The sequence below is a fragment of the Hemitrygon akajei genome, chromosome 2 (genome assembly GCF_048418815.1).
Source record: "Hemitrygon akajei chromosome 2, sHemAka1.3, whole genome shotgun sequence".
Classification (NCBI taxonomy): Eukaryota; Metazoa; Chordata; class Chondrichthyes; order Myliobatiformes; family Dasyatidae; genus Hemitrygon; species Hemitrygon akajei.
The window spans coordinates 134088603-134116518 of NC_133125.1; the positions used below are offsets into that span (position 1 = coordinate 134088603).

A 27916-nucleotide genomic window follows, 5' to 3' on the forward strand; every position below is an offset into this window, starting at 1 on the left:
GCAGGCCAGGCATCATTGATGGAAAAGAGTAAATAGTCGGCATTTCAGGCCGAATTCTTAATCAGGATTGCGGCAGCAGAGATCACAGAGGTGGAGCAATGAGGGAGGGTTTCACTAAACTCCTGTTGAAGGGAAGATTTAAACATCTTCAGGTTAGGCATCCCTCGAAGAGACTTTGCCGTAGTAGTAGTAGTAATAGTAGTGATATTATCACAAACACGAAAAAATCTGTGGAAATCCAAAGCAACACACACAAATGCTGGAGGAACTCAGCAAGTCAGGCAGCATCCGTGGAATAAACAAATAGTTGACATTTCATGCCGAGACCCTGCATCAGGACTGTGATGCAGAGGAATCCTTCTATATCTGAGTGTGACAGTATTCCTGAGTCTCCACTAGGGACTTGTATAGCTTACAGTAGTCAAAACCGAGAGAAAGCTACTGACATGATGAAGGAAGCCCTGAACTCCCCCAGAGATGGAGGACCTTCATTGCTGCCCTAAATGCCAGTGGCATAATGGGCAGTAAGTATCTGAAGTTGGAGAACTGGATATTGAGTAAAGAAGGCTGTAAAGTTGAAAGACAAGATGTTGTTCCTCAAACTGTAGAAGTGCAGGACGTTACAAAGCGATAGAAGAGAGAGGGAGATAGAGAGAGTATGAATAAGTAAGTAAATAAATAATGGCTGGCATTCACAAATACAGTGTAACTCCTATAGATTGAATATATGCAACAAAATGATCACTCAATTTGTGTATGGCTTCCCCAGTGTAGAAGAGGCCTTGTTGGGAACACTGAATGCACTACATGAGACTGAAACTAAACCATGTCATTTCCTACTTTTGATTCATCTCCAAGACATTTAGTGAGAAAGCTTCTGTAATTTTTTATATATTGGTCTCTCTGATTTTACTTAGGTGGACTGATATTAAATTTATTAGGAAGGGTATTTTTACATGCAAATGATTCAAGCAGTTTTAATTTTAGGTTTATCGTTGTGAGATTATTTATCTTTTCCTTGTCTTGATAGAACATAGAACAGTACAGCAGAGGAACGGGCCATTCGGCCCACAATGTTGTGCTGAACCAGCTAAAAAGCAAATCAAAAACAGCCAAACACTAACCCTTCCTACTTACACCATGTTCATATCCCTCCATCTTTTTTACATCCATGTGCCTGTCCGAAGGGCTCTTAAAAGCCTCTAATGTATTTGCCTCTACCACCATACCAGAGAGTGCATTCCAGACATCCATTACACTCTGAGGAAAAAAGTTACCTCCACATCCCCCTGAACCTACCCCCTCTCACCTTCAATACATGGTCTCTGGTATTAGACATTTCACCCCTGGGAAACTGATGTTCTTTGTCCACTCTATCTACGCATTTCATAATCTTGCAAACCTCTGTCGGATCTTCCCTCAGCCTCTGTGGCTCTAGAGAAAACGATCCAAGTTTACCCAGCCTCTTGTGACAGCACCAACCCTCTAAACCAGGCAGCATCTTGGCAAAACTCTTCTGCACCCTCTGCAAAGCCTAAACAGCCTTCCTATATTGGGATGACCAGAACTGTATGCAATACTCCAGATGTGACCTAATCAGAGTTTTTAAAATTTGCAACATAACTGACTTTTGAACTCAATGCCCCGAATAATAAAAGCAAGCATTCCATCAGCATTTTTAACCACCTTATTGACCTTTGTTGCCACTTTCAAGGAGCTATAAACTTGGATGTCAAATTTTCTCTGCTCAGCAACACTAGTAAGGAACTTGCCCTTAACAGTGCAATGTCTCCTTACATTTGCCCTACTGAACTGAAAACTATAATCATCTTCCAGCCACAATTCTGATGTGCTATATCTTTGCCAGTCTTCTACACTCTCCACAACTCCACCAAGCTTGGTATAATTTGCAAATTTACTAATCCACCCATCTACAGTTTTATCCAGGTCATTTGTATATATCACCAACAGCAGAGGTCCCAGAACAGATCCCTGCAGAGCTCCTCTAATGGCAGGCCTCCAGCTCGAAAACCATCAATCACTACCATTTGTCTTCTATGCACCGGCCAGTTCTGAAACTAAACAGCCAATTTGTCGTGGACCTCATGCATCTTCTAGATTAGCCTCCTATGAGGGACTTTGTCAAATGCCTTACTAAAATCCACATAGACAACATCCACTGCCCTACACTCATTAATCTCTCAAAATCTCAGTCAAATTGGTAAGACATGACCTGCCACCACAATGCCATGCTGTCTCTCCATAATTAGGCCATGGGTTTCTAAATGCTCATATATCCAATCCCTAAGAATTTTCTCCAGAAATTTCCCTACAGCTGATGAGAGACTCACTGGTCTATAGTTGCTAGGCTTTTCTCTTGTTCCCTTCAAAAATAAAGTTGCAAAATTAGTCATTCACCAGTCCTGTGGCTAGAGAGGACATGAAGGTACTGATCAAGGGCCCTGCAATCTCGCCTATTGCTTCCTTTAATAACCTGGGGTCAATCCCATTAGGCCTTGGGGACTTATCCACCTTAATATTCATTAGGATTCCCAACACTTCCTCCTCCTAGACCTCTAAATGCTGTAATGTATTTATACACTCAGCACTGATCTCCTGGTCCTCCCATTCTTTTTCCTTGGTAAATACTGAAGCAAAGTACCTCACTCACATTCTTCGCATCCAAGAGTGCATGTTCCCCCCCCCCCCCCCCACCCTTTATCCTTGAGTGGTCCCATCCCCTCCCTACTTATTCTCTTGTTCTTGATCTACATATAGAATGTCTTGGGCTTCACCTTAATCCTACTAGCCAAGGCCTTTTCATGGCCACTCCAGGCTTTCCTAATTCCATTCTTCAGTTCTTTTCTGGCATCTTTATACTCTGCCTGTGCTTTGTTTGATCCTGACTTCTGAAGCTTTACATACTTCTCCTGTTTCTTCTTGACCAAATCCATCACCTCTCTGAACATTTAAGGTTCTCTTAACTTTCCATCCCCATCCTTCCTTCTAACAGGAATATTCCTTTACTGTACTCTGTGCAATTGATCTTTAAACACCTTCTATATGTCTGATGTAGATTTACCAGAAAAAACAGGTTTTCCCAATTAAGGTTACTTAGTTCCTGCCTAATGCCCTCAAAATTTGCCCAACTCCAACTTCAAACTCTCCCACAAGGATCATACCTATTCTTATCAATAGCTATCCTGATCGTTAAGGTATTGCAGTCACTGTTCCCTAATTGCTCACCCACTGATAGGTCAGTCACCTGTCTAGTCTTATTACCCAACTCCAGGTCAAGTACGGCCCCTGATATATACCTTCTGGTTCGATCCTTCCCTTATTGATCTGTTGCTCCCATTCCCAGCCCCTTGTAAAACTAGTTTAAACTTTGCCAAGTAGCATCAGCAAACCTCCCAGCTGGGATAATGGTTTCCTCCAGTTCCGTTACAACCCGACCTTCTTGTACAGGTTACCCCTTTCCCAGAAAAGATTTCAATGATCCAAGAACTTGAAACCTGGTACACTGCACCATCTCTGCAATCACTCATTCATCTGTGCTATCTATTCCTACCTGCACTAGCCCATGGCATAGGGAGTAATCTGGAGATTACTCCCTTGGAGGTCCTCTTCTCCAGCCTCTTTCCTAACTCTATATACAGATGGTGATGTGAATTTCATTTGTCTGAAAACTGTCACATCCAGTTACCTCATAATGCCTTTATTATTCCATTATCTAATGAAACATTAAACTCCATGATTTGTGTGTTCTGGTTTTAATCAATTTGCAGCCATAGAGTCACAGGGTTATACAGTATGGAATCAGGCCCTTTGGCCCCACATCCATGCCATCCAAGGAGCCTATCCAGCAGATTATCTGTTACTCCATATTGCAGTATCTGCAGTGACTCAGCAACTTGTATTAAGAAATTCACATTTCACCAACAAACTATTTTGAGATACAGAATAAAAATTCACTCTTCAAACTTATGTGAGAATATAATCATTAGACCATAAGCTATAGGAGCAGAAGTAGGCCATTCGGTCCATCAAGTCTGCTCTGCCATTCAATCATGGGCTGATCCACTTCAGCCAGTCATTCCCACTCCCCTGCCGTCTCCCCATACGCTTTGATGCCCTGGCTAATCAAGAACTTATCTATCGCTGCCTCAAATGGAACCAATGACTTAGCCTCCACAGCCACTTGTGGCAACAAATTCCACAGATTTACTACCATCCGACTAAAGTAATTTCTCCGCATCTCTGTTCTAAATGGATGTCCTTCAATCCTGAAGTCATGCCTTCTTGTCCTAGACTCCCCTACCATGAGAAATAACTTTACCATAACTAATCTGTTCAGGCCTTTTAACATTCGGAATGTTTCTATGAGATCCCCCCTCATTTTCCTGAACTCCAGGGATTACAGCCCAAGAGCTGCCAGACGTTCCTCATACGGTAACCCTTTCATTCCTGAAATCATTCTCGTGAATCTTCTTTGAACCCTCTTCAATGTCAGTATATCCTTTCTAAAATAAGGAGCCCAAAACTGCACACAATACTCCAAGTGTGGTCTCACGAGTGCCTTATAGAGCCTCAGCATCAAATCCTTGCTTTTATATTCTATACCTCTAGAAATGAATGCCAAAATTGCATTTTCCTTCTTCACCACTGACTTAATCTGGAGGTTAACCTTTAGGGTATACTGCACAAGGGCTCCCAAGTCTCTTTGTACCTCAGCATTTTTAATTCTCTCCCCATCTAAATAATAGTCTCCCCCTTTATTTCTTCCACCAAAGTGCATGACCATACACTTTCCAACATTGTATTTCATTTGCCATTTCTTTGCCCATTCCACTAAACTATCTAAGTCTCTCTGCAGATGGGCAAATTTAGCCACAAATCCATTAATACCTTACTCTAAGTTATTAACATACATTGTAAAGGGCAGCGGTCCCAACACCAACCCCTGTGGAACTCCACTGGTAACAGGCAGCCAGCCAGAATAGGATCCCTTTATACCCACTCTCTGTATTCTGCCGATCCCCCAATGCTCCACCCATGCTAGTAACTCCCCTGTAATTCCATGGGCTCTTAACTTGTTAAGCAGCCTCATGTGCGGCACCTTGTCAAAGGCCTTCTGAAAATCCAAGTACACCATGTCTCTAGATAGATAGATAGATAGATAGATAGATACTTTATTCATCCCCATGGGGAAATTCAACTTTTTTCCAATGTCCCATACACTTGTTGTAGCAAAACTAATTACATACAATACTTAACTCAGTAAAAAAAATATGATATGCATCTAAATCACTATCTCAAAAAGCATTAATAATAGCTTTTAAAAAGTTCTTAAGTCCTGGCGGTAGAATTGTAAAGCCTAATGGCATTGGGGAGTATTGACCTCTTCATCCTGTCTGAGGAGCATTGCATCGATAGTAACCTGTCGCTGAAACTGCTTCTCTGTCTCTGGATGGTGCTATGTAGAGGATGTTCAGAGTTTTCCATAATTGACCGTAGCCTACTCAGCGCCCTTCGCTCAGCTACCGATGTTAAACTCTCCAGTACTTTGCCCATGACAGAGCCCGCCTTCCTTACCAGCTTATTAAGACGTGAGGCGTCCCTCTTCTTAATGCTTCCTCCCCAACACGCCACCACAAAGAAGAGGGCGCTCTCCACAACTGACCTATAGAACATCTTCAGCATCTCACTACAGACATTGAATGACGCCAACCTTCTAAGGAAGTACAGTCGACTCTGTGCCTTCCTGCACAAGGCATCTGTGTTGGCAGTCCAGTCTAGCTTCTCGTCTAACTGTACTCCCAGATACTTGTAGGTCTTAACCTGCTCCACACATTCTCCATTAATGATCACTGGCTCCATATGAGGCCTAGATCTCCTAAAGTCCACCACCATTTCCTTGGTCTTGGTGATATTGAGATGCAGGTAGTTTGAGTTGCACCATATCACAAAGTCCTGTATCAGTTTCCTATACTCCTCCTCCTGTCCATTCCTGACACACCCCACTTTGGCCGTGTCATCAGCGAACTTCTGCACATGGCAGGACTCCAAGTTATATTGGAAGTCTGATGTGTACAGGGTGAACAGGACCGGAGAGAGTACGGTTCCCTGCGGCGCTCCTGTGCTGCTGACCACCGTGTCAGACCTACAGTCTCCCAACCGCACATACTGAGGTCTATCTGTCAAGTAGTCCACTATCCAATCCACCATGTGAGAGTCTACTCCCATCTCCGTTAGTTTGTGCCTTAAGATCTTGGGCTGGATGGTGTTAAAGGCACTAGAGAAGTCAAGGAATGTAATCCTCACAGCACAACTGACCCCATCTAGGTGAGAGAGTGATTTGTGCAGCAAATACGTGATAGCATCCTCCACTCCCACTTTCTCCTTATACGCAAACTGAAGAGGATCCTGGGCGTGCCTGGTTTGTGGCCTCAGGTTCTGTATTATCAGCCGCTCCATGGTCTTCATCACGTGCGACGTCAAGGCAACAGGTCTGAAGTCATTCAACTCCTTTGGTTGTGGTTTCTTCGGTACCGGGACAATACAGGATGTTTTCCACTGTCTGGGTACTCTTCTCTGCTCCAGGCTCATGTTGAAGATGCGCTGTAGTGGTTCTCCCAGCTCAGTCGCACAGGCCCTCAGTAATCGTGGGGAAACTCCATCCGGTCCAGCCGCCTTGCTGGTACAGATCTTCCTCAGTTGACCTTCCACCTGTGCAGCCGTAATCCGTAAGGTCTCCTGTGAGTGGCTATTTTCCTGTGAGGGAAGTAAGCCTGGTGTGGATTTCTGCGGTGAGGATGAGATTGAGCTGTCGAACCTGTTGAAGAAGTTGTTCAGCTGGTTCGCTTTCTCCACATCTCCACTTATGTGCATCTCCACTACTGCATCTCCTTTGTCTACCCTGCTTGTAATTTCCTCAAAAAATTGCTGTAGGTTAGTCAGTCTGGATTTTCCTTTCAGGAAACCATGCTGGCATTAGCTAATCTTGTGATGTGCCTCCAGGTATTCCATAATCTCATCCCTAACAATTGATTCCAACAACTTCCCAATCACTGATGTCAGACTAACAGGTCTATAGTTTCCTTTACGTTGCCTTCCACCCTTCTTAAATAGCGGAGTGACATTTGCAATTTTCCAGTCATCCGGTACAAAGCCAGAATCTGTCAATTCTTGAAAGGTGATTGTTAATGTCTTTGCAATCTCTCCAGTTACTTCCTTCAGAGCCTGAGGGTGTATTCCATCAGATCCATGAGATTTATCCACCCTCAGACCATTAAGCTTCCTGAGCACCTTCTCAATTGTAATTTTCTCTGCACATACTTCACTTCCCTGACACTCTTGAATGTTCGTTATACTGCAGATCTCTTCCACTGTGAAGAGTGATTCAAAATACACATTCAGTTCCTCTGCCATCTCTGCGGCTCTCATTACAATATCTCCAGTGTCATTTAATATTGGTCCTATATCTACCCTCAACCCTCTTTCACCCTTTATATACTTAAAAATGCATTTAGTATCTTCTTTGATATTAGTCGCCAGCTTCCTCTCATAATTCATCTTTTCCTTCCTAATGACCTTCTTAGTTTCCTTCTGAAAGTTTTTAAGCTTCCCAATCCTCGATCTTCTCGCTGCCTTTGGCTTCCTTGTATTCCCTCTCTTTTGCTTTTACTTTGGCTCTGACTTCACTTGTCAGCCACAGCAGTGTCCTTCTTCCATTCAAAAATTTCTTCTTTTTTGGAATATATCTGTCTTGCACTTCTGTCATTTTTTCGCAGAAACTCCGGCCATTGCTGCTCTGCGGTTCTTCTCGCTAGAGTCCCTTTCCAGTCAACTTTGGCCAGTTCCCCTCTGATGCCATTGTAATTTCCTTTATTCCACTGAAATACTGACACATTGGCATTTAGTTTCTCCTTCTCAAATTAAAGAGTGTAGTCGATCATGTTGTGGTCACTGTTTCCTAAGGGTTCCTTAACCTTAAGCTCTCTTATCACCTCTGGATCATTGTACACACCCAATCCAGCTCAGCCAATCCCCTAGTAGGCTCAACAACAAGTTGTTCTAAAACGCCATCCCTTAGACATTCTACAAATTCTCTTTCTTGAGGTCCAGTACTGGCCTGGTTTTCCAAATCCACTTTCATGTTAAAATTCCCAAGGATTATCATGACATTGCCCTTCTGACACACCTTTTCTATCTTCTGCTGTAATTTGTAAATCCACATCCCAGCTGCTGTTTGGAGGCCTATATACAACTGCAATTTCTTAACTCAGCCCGTAGAGACACTGCACCTTCTGCTCCTATGTCATCCCTTTGCGATGATTTAATATTATTTCTTATACACAGGGCCACACCACCCCCTCTGCATACTAACCTATCTTTCCGATACACCGTATATCCTTGGATGTTCAGCTTCCAATGGCAGCCATCTTTTAGCCAAGTTTCAGAGATGGCCACAATGTCATACTTGCCAATCTGTAGCTGAATTTCAAGATCGTCCATTTTATTCCTTATGCTGTGTGCATTCAAGTATAACACATTCAGTCCTGTATTTGTTGCTTTTTTTTTTAACTGCACCAAACCTCTATTGCCCTGTAAATCATCCCACTGGCTGTGATTATGCCTCATCTCCTGCCTGTCCTTTTTATCATCTCTGTTTTATTTCTGTTTCCCCTATTACTCCAGTTCCCATCCCCCTGCCAAATTAGTTTAAACACTCCCTAACAGCTCTATTACACCCGTTTGCTAGGATATTGGACCCCTTTGGGTCCAGGTGTAACCCATCCGTTTTTACAGGTCACACCTCCCCTCAGAAGAGGCTCCAATGATCCAGGAGCCCGAAACCCTGCCCTCTACATCAGTCTCTTAGCCACTCATTAATATGCCTGATCATGCTATTCTTGCCCTCATTTGCACATGCACAGGCTGAAATCCTGAGATTGTTACCCTGGAGGTCCTGCTTTTCAGCCTCCTGCCCAACTCCCTGAATTCTCTCTTCAGCACCTTCTTCCTTTTTCTACCAATGTAATTGGTAACAACATGCATTAAGACTTCTGACTGTTCACCCCCTCCCTTCAGAATACTCTGCTCCCAACCCAAGACATCCCGTACCTTGGCACCTGGGAGGCAACACACCATGCAGGTATCTCTAACAGAACCTCCTGCCTGTTCGCCTCACTATGGAATCCCCTAACTACCGCATTTCTCATCTTCTTCTCTCCCTCCTGCACCACAGAACCAGACTCAGTGCCAGAGACCCGATCGCTGTGGTCATCCTCTGTCAGGTCACCCCCCTCAACAGCATCCAAAACGAGATAACGACTACTGAGGGAGATGGCCACAGGAGTGTATCATCAGCAAATTAAGCCACAAATCCATTAATCCCATTGTCCAAATCATTGACATACATCATAAAGAGCAGTGACCCCTATGGAACTCCATTGGTAACTGGCAGCCAGACAGAATAGGATCCCTTTACTCCCATTCTTTGTAAACACAAAATGTGAAAGAAACAACCAGTTTGTCATTTTTGTCATGGGACCATATTATGCAGAATTCAGCTGCATGTTTTTCTTTAGGAATACGCCACTTCTGTAAAGTGTATTGTACTCTGTTTCAGAAGTTTGAATGTATTGACAGTGGCCAGACAATGTGCTTCAAAGAAATTGGATTCCTGAAGCTGCAGTGACCAGCATCATATTGTATACTTAGTCTAAGTTAGCAATATCTTCGCTGTCGTAACTGGCATCCTGAGTAACAGATTCACTGATTTTCTCAGCACTTGGTTTATCTACAAGTATAAAAGAACAATGCTGAGTCCTTCATAATCTTAGCATGCCCCTGGCGTGACTCTCAGCTAATGCTGTGCATTTGAAGTATAGAGAAGCAAGGCAGGCAGGTTGAACACAGGTGGCAGTATGTCAGCATTGTGTCTGTACAGCATGCTAGTCCTTCAATCCGGTTTACAGATGGAAGTCTACTGTCGGCAAGCACCCTGGGGAAAGCACGTTCAGGAGCAGTGAAAATAACAGGATTTTTATTTGTCTTGCACAGGAACAGGAATTCATCAAATTTTGGTGAAGGAATATTCCCAACAAAATTATGCATTTTGTGCTGTGGCTGAAAATTCGGAGTCGGCAAATACAGGCAGAAAGGCAATCAAATTTGACAGCTGAGATACTGCTGAGTGGAGGAGGATGGGGGTGGAGAGGAATGAGTTGGAATGAGTTTTTATATTTTGTAATGTATTATAGATGGCACAGTTTCTTATTGATCCATTTCTTAGAATTCGGCCTCTGTCAAGGAGATGAATCAATAGCACATTGCACAAGTTTTGGAAGGACCATGTTGTTGTTCAGTTTGGCTGCATTGCTCTGAATAATAAACTAATTGAATGCATTGGTAAAATGAATCGATGTTGCAAAGATGTTTTGGAAGCTGGGATATAACTTGCACTTTAGGTGCTGCAAGTTGGAAATATTAAAATATCCCAAGAGTAACAAACAATCTGCTCAAGTAACTCAGACTGTTGAGCAGAATCTTTTGGGAGAAAGGAATTACTGATTTCTCAGGTTGAAACTGTACATCGTAGTTCTGAGGCAGCATTTCTACCCAACCGCTCGATAGTTCCTTCCCTCCCACAGATGCTGCTCGACCCACTGAGTCCCTCGGACAGATTATGTTGCTCCAGATTCCAGCATTTGCAGTTATTTTTCTATCTTTACAATACCTCAAAGACATGGCAACCCTTTTAGGTTTTAGGAGAGTTAATACATAATATACAGGGAACATCTTAAAGGAGAAAAGGCAGAGGAAGACAGCTGACACGAGGGTCTCGGCCCGAAACGTCGACAGCGCTTCTCCCTATAGATGCTGCCTAGCCTGCTGTGTTCTACCAGCATTTTATGTGTGTTGTTGGAAGACAGCTGGTAAGGTTTACCAAGAGGTTTTCAGACCCCCAGATGAGGAAACTAACTATGAAGTTATTAAAATTGGAGATATACAGAGCTAAGTTTTCTGTGAAGATAGCAATCAGGAGCAACTGCAAAGATTTTAAAGCAAAAGTGATCATTTTAAGTTGTTGCAGGGCCATAAATGAATAGTAGTTCAACAAGTACAGGAGGAATAGTGCAAGCCAATCTATCAGTGGTTAACTGTGCACATTCATTGGTGTGCCTGAAGGTTTCAAATTATTAGTTAATTTGAAGTGTTTAGTATTCATTGTGGGAATCTGGACATTCAAACTTCTTTGTATCTTTTCGCTCAAGGAAGGCATCTTTAATGATGTGCTGCAATGCCAGACTGTTTCACATTTTTACAATTTGGGATTAGCAAGATATTATTCCCTGAAGGTCAAAGTTGAATATCAGAAAGGACTGGTTCAAAGACAATGGTTCGCATCGATGTTAAATGTTAAAAACATTAAGAGGAAAATAATCGTAATTTATAACTTCAACCATTATAATTCAATTTGAATTTTTATTCACCTTGTTTTATATACTATATAAATCATGAAAGGAGACTTTCCAATTGGCTATAAGTTATGTTTGCTACTTCAGAGACCTTACACAGTGGATATTCCCTCTTCTCCCCTCTTCCTCCCTCTTCCAAAGATACAAGAGACCAATAGCATGTAACACCAGGCTCAAGGATAGCTTATACCCTGCTGTTATAATGTATCCCAATTACTACAGGATGGACTCTTGATCTCACAATCTACATCGTTATGAGCTTGCACCTCTAGCCTCCCAGATAATCACATCTGCACCAGGTGCACTGAGCTGAAGCTCCTCAGAGAAGGTGTTAAGGAACTGGAGTTGCAGCTTGATGATCTTCAGCTGGTACAGGAAACTGAGGAGATGACAGTAAGGAGCTACAGGTAGGGCGTCACACCTAAGTGGCAGAGACAGGTAAATGGGTGACTGTCAGGAGAGGGAAGGGAAATAGGTAACTAGTACAGTGTACACTGTGGCAGTTCCCCTCAATAATAAGTATACCATTTTGGATATTGTTCAGGGAGAGAAACCACGGGGGTGGGGGAAGCTGCTGCAATTGGGTCTCTGCACTTATCCTGTGACTCAGAGGGAAGGGGGGAGATGAGGACTGCAGTAGTGATAGGGGCTTTCATAGTTACAACAGTAGACATGAGATTCCGTGGACATGACAGCGACGCAAGGATGGTATGTTGCATCCCTTGTGAGGGAGGATGTGCAGCCAGAAGTCTTGGTACATATTGGCATAAATGACATACTGTAGTTAGGTAAAGTGAGGAAGTCATGGAGAGAGATTTTAGTGAGCTAGGTAGAAAGCTGAAAAGCAGGACCTCCAGGGTAGCAATCTCTCAATTGCTGTCTGTGCCACGCACCAGTGAGGGTAAGATTAGTATGTAATGATGATGTATGGCTGAGGAATGGGTGCAGAGGGCAGGGTTTCAGATTTCCGTATCATTGAGATCTCCTCTGTGGAAGATATGACGTGTAAAAAAAGGACGGAACACACCTCAACCTAGAGGGTCTCATATCCTTGTGGGCAGGTTTGTTAGCAGACTTGTTGGGGAAGGTTTAAAATAATTTGGCAGAGGAATGGGAACTGGAATGATAGGGTTGTTGGTTCACAAACAGAGACAGTGTTAGGAACACTGTCAGGAATCACAGGCAGATGATACGGCAAATTTGCAGTCAGTGGGATGGTTGCAGTATAAAAAGGGGACAAAATTGCAAAAAGTGACTGATATAGCACTGAAGGTGTTATATTTGAATATATAAAGTATATGAAATAAAGTAGATGATCTTGTAGCACAGTTGGATGTTGGCAGGAACAAAATTGTGGTCATCAGAGTTGTGGCCAAAAGACGATTATAGTTTTCAATGTGTATCGAGGTTACACATTGTATCAAAAGGACAGGGAGGTAGGCAGTAGGGTGGCATGGCTCTGTTGGTAAAAACAATATCTAATCATTAGAAAGAGGTGACATAAGATCAGAATAAAAACACAAAATGCTGGCAGAACTCAGCAGGCCAGACAGCATCTATGGGAGGAGGTAGTGACGACATTTTGGGCCGAAACCCTTCATCAGGAGGGAAGTAACATGGGATGGTCAAGGGGGGATAAGAAGTGGGGGGAGGGATAAAGTAGAGAGCTAGGAAGTGATAGGCTGGAGGGAAATGTGCTAGGGGGAAGTTGGAAAATTATGGGAAATAAAAGAGAAAGAAAGGTAGGGCTGGGGGGAGATTATAGTGAGGGGGAAAAAGAGAGAGAAAGAGAACCAGACTAAAATAATAGATAGGGATGGGGGTAAGGGGGGCAGGGGTATCAACGGAGGTCTGTGAGTTGGATGTTCATGCCGGCAGGAAGGAGGCTACCTAGGCGGGAGATAAGGTATTGCTCCATTGACCTGCGTGTGGCCTCATCTTGACGGTAGAGGAGGCCATGGACAGACATATCGGAGTGGGAGTGGTCTGTGGAATTGAAATGTGTGGCCACAGGGAGATCCCGCCACTGCTGGAGGACTGAGCGCCGGTGTTCTGCGAAACGGTCTCCCAGTCTGTGGCAGGTCTCCCCAATGTATAAATGGCCACATCGGGAGCACCGGATACAGTATATATCTAGGAAGCCTCCTACCTGCCAGCATGAACATCCAACTCACTGACCTCCATTGATACCCCTGCCCCCCCCCCTTACCCCCATCCCTATCATTATTTTAGTCTGGTTCTCTTTCTCTCTCTTTTCCCCCCTCACTATAATCTCCCCCCAGCCCTACCTTTCTTTATTTCCCATAATTCTCCACCTTCCCCTAGCCCATTTCCCTCCAGCCTATCACTTCCCAGCTCTCTATCCCTCCCCCCACTTCTTATCCCCCCTTGACCATCCCATCTTACTTCACTCCTGATGAAGGGTTTCGGCCCGAAATGTCGTCACTACCTCCTCCCATAGATGCTGTCTGGCCTGCTGAGTTCTGCCAGCATTTTGTGTTTTTATTTATTTCCAGCATCTGCAGATTCACTCGTGTTACATAAGATCAGAAGGTGGGTAAGTTCCTTGTGGGTAGAATTAAGGAACTGCAAGTGTTAAAAGATCTTGATGCGAAATAAATAAAGGTTCCGAAGAGCCATCTGGATGTGAGCTACAAATTATTATGGGAGATAGAAAGTGCATGTCAAAAGGGCAATGTTTCAATAATCATGGGAAATTTCAATATGCACATTCATTGGGAAAATCAGTTGGTGCGGGATCCCAAGAGAAAGAATTTGAAGAATGCCTATGAGATTTTTTTTTAAGAGAAGCTTGTGGTTGAGCCAACGGGGATAAGCTATTCTGGATAAGGTGTTGTGTAGTGAATCGGATTTGATTAGGGAGTTTTAGGTAAAGGAAACCTCAGGAGCCAGTGATCATAATATGATAGGATTCACACTGCAATTTGAGAGGGAGAAGCTAAAGTCAGATGTATCAGTATTACAGTGGAGTAAAGGCATCTACAGAGGCATGAGAAAAGAGCTGGCCAAAGATGACTGGAAGCAACCACTTGCAGGGATGATGGCCGAGCAGCAATGGCTGACATTTCTGGGAGCAATTCAGAAGTTACAGGATAGATATATCCCAAAGATAAAGAAGTATCCAAAATAGAAGATGATACAACTGCGGATGACAAGGAAAGTCAAAGTCAAATTAAAAGTAAAATAGAGGGCATAAATAAAGCAAAAAAAAATTGTGGGAAGTTAGAGGAATGTGAAACTTTTAAAGACCAATAGAAAACAGCTAAAAATCCTTAAGGGGGAAAAAGATGAAATATGAAGGTAAATTAGCAAATAACATCAAAAAGGATACCAAACATTTCTTCAGATATATAAAGAGTAAATGAAGGGCGTGAGTATTGGACCACTGGAGAATGACACTGGAGAGGTAGTAATGGGGGACAAGGAAATGGCAGACAAACTTTTTTGCATCAGTCTTCACTATGGAAGACACTGCAGTATGCCAGAAATTCGAGTATGTCAGGGGGCAGAAGTGATTGCAGCAGAAGAAACAAAATTATAGACCAGTTAACCTGACCTTACTGGTTGGGAAAATGTTGGAGTCAATTGTTAAGGATATAGCTTTGGGATACTTGGAAGCACATGATAAAATAGGTCAAAGTTCACATGGTTTCCGTAAGGGAAATTCTTGCCTGACAAATCTGTTGGAATTCTTTGAGGAAATAACAAGTAGGATACACAAAGGAGAACCTGTGAACGTTGTGTACTTGGATTTTTAAAATGCCGTTGAGAGGGTACTTAACAAGATAAAAGCACATGGTATTATTACTAGCATGGATACTGCATTGGCAAAGAGTGGGAATTATGGGTACCTTTTCTGTTTGTCTGATGGTGACTAGTGATATTCCGCAGGGTGCGAAGTTGGGAGCGTTTCTTTTTATGTTGAATGTCAATCATCTGGATGATGGAATTGACAGCTTTGTAGCCAGGTTTGCTGACAATAACAAGATAGGTGAAGGGGCAGGTAGTGTTGAGGAAACAGGGAGAAAGATCAACGATCCAAGCTGTAAAGGGACTTGGGAGTCCTGATGCAGGATTCCCTAAAGGTTAATTTGCAGGTTGAGTTGGTGGTGAAGAAGGCAAATACAACTTCAGCATTCATTTCAATAGGCCTAGAATATAAAAGCAAGGATGCAGTGTTGAGGTTTTAAAGGTACTGATGAGGCCTCAAGGTGTATTGTCAGCAGTTTAGTGCCCCTTATTTAAGAAAGGATGTGGTGTTGTTGGAGAGGGTTCAGAGGAGTTTCACGAGAATGTTCTGGGAATGAAAGGGTTATCATATGAGGAGTGATTGATGGCTCTGGGCCTTTATTTGCTGGAATTTAGAAGAATGAGAGAGGATCTTATTGAAACCAATCAAATGATGAAAGGCCTAGTTAGGGTGGATGTGGAAAGGATTTTTCCTATATTGAAGGAGTTTAGGGCAAGGGGGCAGAGACTCAAAACAGAGGGATGTCCACTTAGAATGGAGATGAGACAGAATTTCTTGAGCCAGAGGTTGGTGTATCTGTGGAATTTGTTGCTGCTAATGACTGTGGAGGCCAGAATATTAGGCATACTTAAGACGCAGGTTGATAGGTTCTTGCTTAGTCAGGGTGTAAAAGGTTACGGGAAGAAGGGAGGAGAACAGGGTTGAGAGGGAAATGAATCAACCATGATGAAATGCCCTAATTCGGCCCTTATGGTCTTATGTTCTTATGGTCTAACCAGTCTTATAGTGTTTTTTGAGGAAATTACCAGGAAAGTTGATGAAAGCAAGACAGTGGATGTTGTCTACATGGACTTTAATAAGGGTTTTAACAAGGTCCTGCCTGGGAGGTTGGTCAAGAGTGTCCAGTCACTTGGTATTCAAGATAAGATATTGGCTTTGCAGGAGAAGCCAGAGAGTAGTAGTGGTAGTTGAGGCCCGTGATAAGTGGAGTGCTGTAGGGATTGGCACTGGGTCCATTGTGGTTTGTCATCTATATCAATGATCTGGATGATAATGTGGTAAACTAGATCAACAAATTTGAGGATGATTGTGGGTGTATTGGAGAGAGAAAGTGGCTAGCAAAACTTGCTGCAGGAACTAGACCAACTGAAAAAAATGGGCTGAAAATTAGCAGATGTAATTTAATGAAGACAAGTGTGATGTTTTGCATTTTGGTAGGACCAACCAAGTTAGATCTTACACAGTGAACGTTAGGGTACTGAGGAGTTTGGTAGAACAAAAGTATTTGGAAACTCAGGTACATAATTCATTGAAATTGGCATCACAGGTAGATAGGGTCAAAAAGAAAGCATTCGGCACATTGGCCTTTATAAATCAATGTATTAGGTACAGGAGATGGGATGTTATGTTGAAGTTGTATAAGATGTCGATGAGGCCTAATTTGGAGTATTATGTGTAGTTTTGTCACCTATGTAGAGGAACATGTAGAGAGAGTTTGGAAAAATGTTGGAGAACAGGTTGAGTATGCTAGGACTTTAATCAGAATCAGGTTTAATATCTCTGGCATATGTCATGAAATTTGTTGTTTCTCTGGCAACAGTGTAGGGCAATACATAATAATAGAAAAACATTGATTATACTAAGTATATGATTTTATGGTGTATATATATATATATATATTATATATACACACATACACACACATATATAATAGTTAAATTAAAGTAGCGCAAAAATAGAAATAAAAAAGTAGTGAGGTATTGTTCATGGGTTCAGTGTACATTCAGAAATCAGATGGCAGAGGGGGAGAAGCTGTTCCTGAATCATTGAGTGTGTGCCTTCAGGCTTCTGTACTTCCTTCCTGAAAGCAATGAAAACAGAGAATGACCTGGGTGATGGGGGCCCTTAATGATGGATGCCACATTTCAAGACATTGCTTCTTGAAGATGTCTTGCATACTACGCAGGCTAGTGCTCATGATTGAGCTGACTAAGTATACAACTATCTGCAGCTTATCTTGATCCTGTGCAATAGATCTCCATACTGCAGCCAGTTAGATTACTCTCCATGGTACATCTGTAGAAGTTTTCAAGTGTCTTTGGTGACGTGCCAAATCACCTCATCTCCTTATGAACCATAGCTGCTGTTGTCCCTTCTTTATAGCTGTATTGATATATTGGGGCTTGGATAAATCCTCAGATATATTGACACCTAAGAACCTGAATTTGATCACTCTTTCCACTTCTGATCCCTCTATGAAGATTAGCATGTGTCCTTTCATCTTACCTATTCTGAAGTCCACAATTGGTTCTTTGGTATTACTGACATTGAGTGCAAGTTTGTTGCTGCGTCACCTCTCAACTACTGATATATCTCATTCCTGTACATCCTCTCATCACCCTCTGAAATTCTGTCAACAATATGAGGGGTATAGATACGGTAAATGAAAGGAGGCTTTTTCCACTGAAGTTGGGTGAGATAAGAACTATTGGTCATGGGTTAAGGGTGAAAGATGAAAAGTTCAAGAGAAACATGAGGGGGAACTTGATCACTCAGAGGGTGGTGAGAGTGTGGAATGAGTTGCCAGCGCAAGTGGTAGAGGTAGTTCAATTTCATCATTTAAGAGAAATTTGGATAGGCACATGGATGAAAGGGGTATGGACCAGGTGCAGATCGATGGGACTAGGTTGATTCATGGACTAGCTGAGTGAAAGGAATGTTTCTGTGATGTAGTGTTTTATGACTCTAATGCAATTGGTAGGAGGGACAGAGCCCTGAAGATCCACACTCAGTGATTCAGAAAGATTCTTGCCCTCCGGCCTCAGATTTCTGAATGGCCCATGAACGCTACCTCACTACTCCTTTATTTCACTATTTACTTATTTTTTGTAACTCATTGTAGTTTTGTTGTATTATACTGTACATGTAAAACAAGAAATTTCATGATATATGTCAGTAATAGTAAACTTCTCTATTCTGAATCAAATTCCATATGAAATTCCATTATTTCAGTATCAGTGGCTACAATACAAAAAAGGCTGGTCTTTATAAATGTGGGACCACGTGTATATTAAAATGCTCCATGAATGCTAAAGATAGATTTCTGAAAAGAGTTGCTTCTGTGCTTTTTTTATAGGAGCACATTATGGAAGTGATCAGAAATCAGGAATTTTTGCTGCTGCCTACAGATGACATTCTTAAACTTCTAGTAAGTGATGACGTGAATGTTCCTGACGAAGAGACAATATTCCATGCCCTGATGATGTGGGTGAAATATGACGTGCAAAGGAGATGTCGAGATTTGGCAACACTGCTGGCATACATAAGGTTGCCACTGCTCCCACCTCAGGTATGTTTAACTTCTCTCCTCCTTGTTCGTGCTTCTCCCTCTCCTGCTCAATCCTACAACACTGAAATGTGTTACTTTCCATTCCCTTATCGTATATTTTGCTGAGCTATTTTGCATGCCTACATAAACAAATGGTTATTCTCACACGAGGAAATCTGCAGATGCTGGAAATTCGAACAACACACACAAAATGTTGGTGGAACACAGCAGGCCAGGCAGCATCTATAGGGAGAAGCACTGTCGACGTTTCGGGCCGAGACCCTTCGTCAGGACTAACTGAAAGGAAAGATACTAAGAGATTTGAAAGTAGGAGGGGGAGGGGGAAATGCGAAATGATGGAAGAAGACCAGAGGGGGTGGGGTGAAGCCAAGAGCCAGAAAGGTGATTGGCAAATGTGATACAGAGCTGGAGAAGTCCCTCCTGGTACTTATCCTTGTAAACGGAACAAGTGCTACACCTATCCTTACACTTCCTTCCTCACCACCATTCAGTGCCCCCAGACAGTCCTTCCAGGTGAGGCGACACTTCACCTGTGAGTCGGCTGGTGTGGTATACCGCGTCTGGTGCTCCCGGTGTGGCCTTTTATATATTGGTGAGACCCGACGCAGACTGGGAGACCATTTCGCTGAACACCTACGCTCTGTCTGCCAGAGAAAGCAGGATCTCCCAGTGGCCACACATTTTAATTCCACGTCCCATTCCCATTCTGATATGTCTATCCATGGCCCCCTCTACTGTCAAGATGAAGCCACACTCAGGTTGGAGGAACAACTCCTTATATATCGGCTGGGTAGCCTCCAACCTGATGGCATGAACATTGACTTCTCTAACTTCCATTAATGCCCCTCCTCCCCTTCTTACCCCATCCCTGACATATTTAGTTGTTTGTTTTTTTTCTCTCTCCCTGCCCATCACTCTGCCTGTTCTCCATCTCCCTCTGGTGCTCCCCTCCTCCTTTCTTTCTCCCTAGGCCTCCCGTCCCATGATCCTTTCCCTTCTCCAGCTCTGTATCACTTTTGCCAATCACCTTTTCAGCTCTTAGCTTCATCCCAACCCCTCCGGTCTTCTCCTATCATTTTGCATTTCCCCCTCCCCCTCCTACTTTCAAATCTCTTAGTATCTTTCCTTTCAGTTAGTCCTGACGAAGGGTCTCAGTGCAAAACGTCGACAGTGCTTCTCCCTAAAGATGCTCTCTGGCCTGCTGCATTCCACCAGCATTTTGTGTGGGTTATTCTCACACCTCCCCTGGCGCTATCCCTATTTTCCCATCACACCCCACTCACCTGTGATTCTCCTTGCTTTATTTTATTTTAGATCTCCCAATTCATTTAGAGCTATTCCATATGCTAGTGTAGTCTTTGAACTCAATATTTTCCAATCAGAAGTCAAATTGCATAGTTAGTAATGGGGAACAAAGAAATTGGGGTTGAATTCAAAAAGTATTTTGTGCCATTCTTCACTGTGCTCCACACATCAGCAGTGTGCAAGAAATTTGAGAGTGTCAGGATGAGAAGGGAGTAACTGTCGTTACTAAGGAAAAGATGCCAGGGAGGCTGAAAAATCTGAAGGTACTTAAGTCACCTGGACCAGATGGACTACATCCAAGAGTTCTGAAAGAGGTAGCTGAAGAGATGTGGAGCCATTAATAATGATCTTTCATGATTCATTTGATTGTGGGAGGTTCCAGAGACTAATTTCAAATGTCACTCCACTCTTTAAGAAGGGAGAGAAGCAGAAAAAAATAACAGAATTATAGGCCTGTTAGCCTGACTTAAGTGGTTGTTAAGGAGTTGATTGTTAAGGATGTGTTTTCAGGGTACTTGGAGGCACATGATAAAATAGGACAAAGTCAACATAGTTTCCTTCAGGGAAAATCTTTCATGACAAGTCTGTTGGAATTCTTTGAGGAAATAACAGGCAAAATAGACAAAGGAGTGTAGGTAGATGTTATTTACATGGATTTTCAGAAGGCCTTTGACAAGGTGTCAAACAAGAGGCTGATAAAAAAGATAAAAACTCTTGGTTATACAGGAGAAATGGGGGCAGAAATAAATGATTGGTTGATTGGCAGGAAGTAAAGAATGGGAATAAAAGTGGCCTTTTCTGGTTGGCTGCGATAACTAGTGGTGTTCTGCAGGGTTTGTTGTTGAGACCACATCTTTTCATGTTACATATCAATAGTTTGGATGATGTATTTGATGGCTTTGTGATCAAGTTTGCAGATGATACAAAGGTAGGTGGAGGGGCATATTGCATTGCGGAAGCAGTGAATCTGCAGAAGGACTTGGACAGATTACAAGAATGAGCAATGAAGGAACTTGGGAGTCCTCATGCAGGATTCAGTCAGTGGTAAGGAAGGCAAGTGCAATGTTGGCATTCATTTCCAGCGGACTAGAATATCAGAGCAAAGATGTAATGCTGAGGCTATTTAAGGCATTGGTCAGACTGCACTTGGACTATTGTGAGCAAATTTGGGTCCCTTATCTAAGAAAGGATGTGCTGGCATTGGAAGGAGTCAACAGGAGGTTTACAAGAATGATCCTAGGAATTGATTGTGGACTTCAGGATGGGGAAGTTGAGAGAACTCACACCAGTCCTCATCAAGGGATCAGCAGTGGAAAGGGTGAACAGTTTTATCTTCCTAGCCCTGTTCTCACTGCTGCCATTAAGGAACTATTGGAATCTGAAGACACACACTCTTCGTTTCAGGAACAGCTTCTTCCCCTATGTCATTAGCTTTCTGAATGGACAATGATCCCATGAACCCTACCTCACTATTTTATTTTTTTCACCTCTCTTTTGCACTTTTTATGTAATTTATATGGACATGGAAAGGAAGTTTCTCATAGTAGGGTTTCTGGAACCAAAGGGCACAAGCAATTGGAGAGGAAACATATTCAGTGTTTTTGGGAAACTGAGCTACAAGGAGTGAGTGCATAGGCAGAAAGATCAGGACCCTTGAGAAGGTATTTTGTAAATGCTAATATCAGTGTATAGTTATATCTGCTATTATTGTTGATAATTAGTGGTGCTAAGTCTGGTGTTACAGAAAATGTGTTGAACAATGTATTTAGGAGCTGGTACAGTCAAGATAACAGTTGTAGTACAGGATGTGGAATTTATTTAAAGAAATAGTTAATAAGATTATCTGGATTGGGTGCTAAATTGCTATTAGAATTTTTAAGATGAGAGCATTAAAGAAATGTGCACACTATTTAAATCACTGAATATGCCTCTGTAAGCAATTAATTGCATATTTTTACAAATGTCAATGATCACCTGCTGATATAGCTCAAAATATGTAGGCTATTAACACGTTTCTTCGGTTTGTTTCTTTTTAAAGAAAAGTTTTGTGGTCTATATGAATATGACTTTACCTTAGAGTATGCTACGTAACATGAGATGTGGCTTCTGATATGTAGATGAAGCATGCACTGCAATTAATTGAACGTGTCTACCATTGGTAATGGATGTTACTTGTCTTAGTGAACAACAGTGTGAAGGAGACTATGGACATTATTATTTCCTAGCTATCAACTTGCCACAACAGGCCAATCTTACCACTGTGCTGTTGCTGAAAAATTACAGATCTCATATCCTATAAATGAGGGATAATAGATCTGATTCTCTCTAATCTAAGGATGGACAATAAATACTGCTTTGCTCATGATGTCCAAAGTCTGAAAATGAATACACAAGCAAAAAGAAAAAATCTATTAAAGCTATGTTTTATCTATCCAAAAACAAGGTAGTTTACTTGAGCTGTATTTTAGCACGTTGCACCTTGTAGATTGTCTTTTTTTCAAAATTTTAGCAAGCTTTTAACATCAGTATCTGGCTGGACCAGATTACCAAATTGTTGCTGAACCCTTCTGGAATATATTGGCAGTTACAGAGATGGAAATGGCATGTGACTCAGATGCCTTTGAGTAGAGTATGAAAAGAAAGCAATGATGATGTCTTGAGAGAGCTGTGCTCGCTTTATCAGTAATTTCATTGACTTGTTTGATCTTGCTGTTGTGGTCCCTTGGTATGCATTCCAAACCAAATACAATATTGGATCTGAGGAAGTGAGCGTACTAAAAACACAGTTGACCATTTGATCAGATCAAACTGTTCTGTCTATAAACATATGTATCTTTGTCAAGTCCAGAAATTATTATAGACACAATGTGAAATGGTTAACTAAGCATGTCAAAGTGTAATTAACTGTGCATGTCAGCCTGACACATTCATCTTTTATTTATCTGAGTCCAACGCATACTGTGACCAATACTCTATGGAGCAATTGGATTAATTGTCAAGATCAGCATCCTTGAAAAAATGCTGGGAAGCATTTGAACCCCAGAAATGAGGATAGCAATAAACTGCCATAATGAATATGATGTTGGAATGAAAACATGAAGCAAAATCACAGAAAATCATGAAACAAAACAGAAGAGAACATTCATCCCACATGATAATACTGATTGAGGAGCGTGAAAAAGAATACCACTTTATAGGCCAATATCTCCAATCCCTCCCTGTTGGTTATTTTTCTACATTTACTTATCTAGCTATATTTTGAATACAGTGATTTTCAGCATTGCAACCGATCTCTAGACAGAAAAGCAAACTTTTGGCAACAATTCATGACCCAGCACTGTTACAAGATGGCTGAATGCTTGTGTCAAGAACAGCAGCAGCTTAAGGGATTGACCACAGCAGAGTAGGAGTATATTTTGTTGATGTTAGTTTCATGGTACAGAAACTGTGGATAGTAGGGGTGTCATCACGTGTATTGTGGCCACAATTTTCTGCTAATTGCACAATTCTAAATGTGGTTTTCCTGGTTAGTACCACGTTGATATCCATGAAATCCCACTGAATGTACAAAGTATTTTCCACATCACAACATACACACACTAGATGAACCAGTGCCTCACTGTTCCAGCAGCCAGAGTACAACCCAGACCAGTAATGTCTGTGTGGAGTTTGCACGTTCTCCCTGTGTCTTCCTGGATTTCTCAGCTACCGTTGCTACTTCCCATATACCAAAAAAGTGCAGGCTGGTAATAATAATTGGCCTCTATAAATTACCTTTAGTTGTGAAGAGTAAAATATGATGAGAGTTAATGGGAATGTGGGGAGAATAAAATATTGGATGGATGTTTGATGGTCAGCAGCAAATTGCTGGACCAAAGGGCTTATTTCTGTGTTATATGACAGCATAATTTCAAAATGTGGCTCAAAGTTAATGAATGCCATAGAGTCACAGGGTGTGATGCAAGATATTTATTAGAGAAATGACAGTTTTCTTTACACAGAAGGTGATCAGTTTTATAGAAATCTCTTCCTCAGAAGGTAGTGGATGCCAAATGGTAATGAAAATCTAAGTAGGAAATAGAGACAGATTTCTGGACACCAAACAAATCGAGGAATATGCTTTTTAAAATAGCAAGTGAGCTATGATTCTGTTGAAAGACAAAGCAGGCTGAAGAGACTGAATTCAGGATCTTAACCTGAAACATTGACCCTGCCTTTTCCTCACACAGATGCTGTTCGAGGCCAAATAAATATTAAAAGCTCAAAGACACAAAAAGCTTGACAGCAAGTATCACCAAGTTCAAGGGCAGCTACTATGCCACTGTTGTAAGACCCTAGAGTAGATGCCTTATACATTAAGGAAAATGTTTGATCTCTCAATCCACTTCATCATGGCCCTTGCATTTTATTTATCTGCCTGCATTGCACTTTGTCTGTAGCTATAAAAGTATATTCTGCATCACACACAAAATGCTCGAGGTCAGCCTGTATCTGTGGGGAGGAACAAACAGCCAGTGTTTCATTCTGAAACCCTTCATCAGGACTCGAGATGAAGGGAGAAGAAGCCAGAATAAGAAGATGAGGGGAGGGGAAGAAATGCAAGCTAGCAGATATAGGTGAGACCAGTTGAGGGGGATGGTGGATAGGTGGGTAGGGAAGGGAAATGAAGTGAGAATCTGAGATAGACTCCCATGATCCACTCTCCTCTCCTATCAGATTCCCTCTTCTTCTGCTCTTCAACTCTTCTACTTACCCTCTCCCAGCTTCTCACTTCATCCCCCACTTCTCTAGCATGTTGTGTTTTTTGCTCCAGATTACCAGCATATGCCAAATCTCTTGTGTTTACTATATTCTGTGTTCTGTTCCTCCCCCCAATACACTTGTCTATGTATTAAACTGTCTGGATGGCATACAAACAAATTTTTGCATTACATTTCAGTACATGTGACGAAATTAAACCAATTACCAATTAAAAAGCTGAACAAAAGATGGAAATGGTAGAAATCTGAAATAAAAGCAGTAAGTGTTGGAAGCTTTCAGTGAGTCAGCAGCATATAAATATTCCTGACGAAGGGTCTCGGCCCGAAACGTCGACAGCGCTTCTCCCTATAGATGCTGCCTGGCCTGCTGTGTTCCACCAGCATTTTGTGTGTGTAGCATATAAATATATTCTTTCAGCCCAAGAGCTGTCACTGATATGCAATGGACATAGCCAACCTTAAACCAAGTGTCATTGATTTTCAATAACCCAAAGCTCTGTTCCTGGACAGATTGGTGCTGAGGGGCTTCCAAGATACAGGAGTTTGCCTGCAATGGGTATCAATCAACTGCAAAGATGCCTCATCTGAAAGAAAAAACAGCTTTCAAGCAGGTCCAAGCATGAATAGTACAGAATAATGGGCATCTGTTCACACTCTCTATGAGAAAACAGAATCCCATCTGGTTATTGGAAGCTAGTACCGGGTGCCACACATCTGTAATTTTTTGTTCTCCAGGTGAAGGTAACTGATGGGAACTTAGATGTGATTGTTTTATTTATCTGACATGACTGTTCAAAGTTTGTGTATTAGGTTTAATTGGCATATCTGTGATTTCTATAAATCCAACAACACATAGAAAGTGCACCACCTCCCATCAAAAACATTAAGCCAAAGTCTGAAGTTGCAATCTGAGAAAGACATAATCAAATAAAGTTTGAGTGTTTTTCTCTTTTTTTTTTGACTAATTATGCACTTACAAGCATTTAGAAGTGAAACACACAGTGCCACAAGGGTTAATCTCAATGTGTGAGGTAGTAGCACTGTGTTCAATATTTTCTATTATTGTATTCGCATTCAGCTGGAAGCTGAAGTTTTGTTCCTGTTCTGTAGTTAAATAGCCTTCTCTCCAACCTTTCAGTATTTTTTTCTGTGTATGTGGCTTGGAGATTTTGCAAAAGTATGCTGAGAGAACTGCAAACAATGGACAAAAAAGACAATTTCACTCGTGACTTCTAGCATGGATCTGGGGTATGGTAATGGTGGAGATACGAACAGAATATAAAGTGAACACAAAGATTAGAAAATCAAATATTGTAGATGTCATGAATCAGATATAAACCAGAAAATGCTGGATATTTTGAGGTAGTGTCTGTGAAGAATAAGAAATATTCCATGTTACTGGTTGATGACCTCTCTTCAGAGATAATATATTTAGAGGTGAAACAAGTTTGAAGAAGCCAAGAAAGCAGTGGAGAGGAGAAGAGAACAGAAACTCCCTTTTACACTGTTTCCCCTCTGAAGAAAAAGTCCTGAGAAATCATGAAAATGGCAATATTACAACTTGAAGCAATGTGGTAGGGAATAGTGCACATTTGTTTAGTCTTGAGTAGTGTCAATAGTGTTAGTCTTGAGGGGGTGAGAATCAGAAAAAATATTGCAATTGCAAGAGAGGGAATATGGATGGTAAAACTTGGAAAAGCTGAGGTTCTAAAATTGTTGAAAATCAATCAAACAACTGATAGCGTAGAAATTTGAATTAAAAACAAAACCAGAAAATGTCAAAACTCTCAGTGAGTCAGGCAGCATCTGCAGAGAGGGGAATAGAGTTAATATTTTAGGGCAATTGATCTTTTGTCAGAACTGTAAAGGTTATAAAGCAAGTTGTAGAGGCAGTGAGCACAAAGGATACACCTCTGATAGAATGAGCACAGGAATTTTAAGGAGAGATCCAGCTGATGAAGCTATTTGATTTTTAAGTTATAGGGGGTGATAGCACAAACAAATGGAGGTGTATAATCTATGAGATTCAGAGATATAAGAATTTCTCAGCAGGACATGTTGGCAGGAAGAAAAACAATATTACAAACAGAGATCTTTTGGGTGACTTGGCTAGCTGTATTACAGACAGGAATAAGTTACCAGATTTTGTTGAATTTGATATTGGGTCCAAAAGACTGCAGATTATCCAGTAAGAAGATGAGGTGTGGTTTCTCAAGTTTCAGTCAAGTTTTATTGTGATAATATACGTTATAAAGACAAATCAGTGAGAGTGGGACTCTTCCCCACTTACAGATCAAAGGAAGATTTCTCCAAAATGGTTCCATATTCTGCACAGAGGTAGGGATTTATTTTCAGGTTACCATTATTACCATTATTTTCTGTTCCCCCAGCCAGTGTTTGCTGGGGGAGCAGAATAATCTGGATCATATACATAAAGTTTGCCAGAAGTTTGAATACACTTCTATAAATGGCATTTCATAGTGCATCTTAACTCAGAGACTGATGGACTTTAGTTTTACAAAACTATTAAAAGTTTGGAGAAAAGAGTGTCTTTGGCTACAGATCAAAAACAAATGCATTGATGGTAATAGAGACATGATCAATGCCGATGCATTGATGGCAATACAGACATGATGAATGCTGAACACATTGCTGAGCATGTTGGTAGAGGCTGATGCAATAGAAATACTTAAGAAGGCGTGAGAAAGAAAGAGGGTACTGTCCTGTGTAGGAGGGAAGTATTAGATTGATCATGGTGTATGCTTATACAGGTAAGCACAACATTGTGGGCTATAAGGGCCTGTACTATGTTGTACTGTACTATGAACTGCTACATGCTTTAATCCTGTTACAATTGTCTATTGGTTCTACATTATGTGTAAATATCTAGTAGGGGAGTCCGAAGGATTCCTTTCCCATTTAACAAAATCCATATTTGGATATGATGGGATCATATTCTATACACATATTCTGCCCAGACACAGTAGATGTTCCTGCGCAAGTCAGATGAAGAGTTTTAAAAACC

At 41.6% G+C, this 27916-nt stretch overlaps 1 protein-coding gene across 2 annotated transcripts in view; it reads left to right on the top strand.

The window, feature by feature from the left end:
* Positions 1 to 27916, top strand: part of LOC140715792 (kelch-like protein 1) — a 401409-nt gene that overhangs the window by 284254 nt on the left and 89239 nt on the right. For both annotated transcript variants that reach the window (XM_073028187.1, XM_073028195.1), the window contains one exon: positions 18614 to 18826. In XM_073028187.1, coding sequence (XP_072884288.1) covers positions 18614 to 18826 — 213 coding nt within the window. The remainder of the gene's footprint in view (positions 1 to 18613; positions 18827 to 27916) is intronic.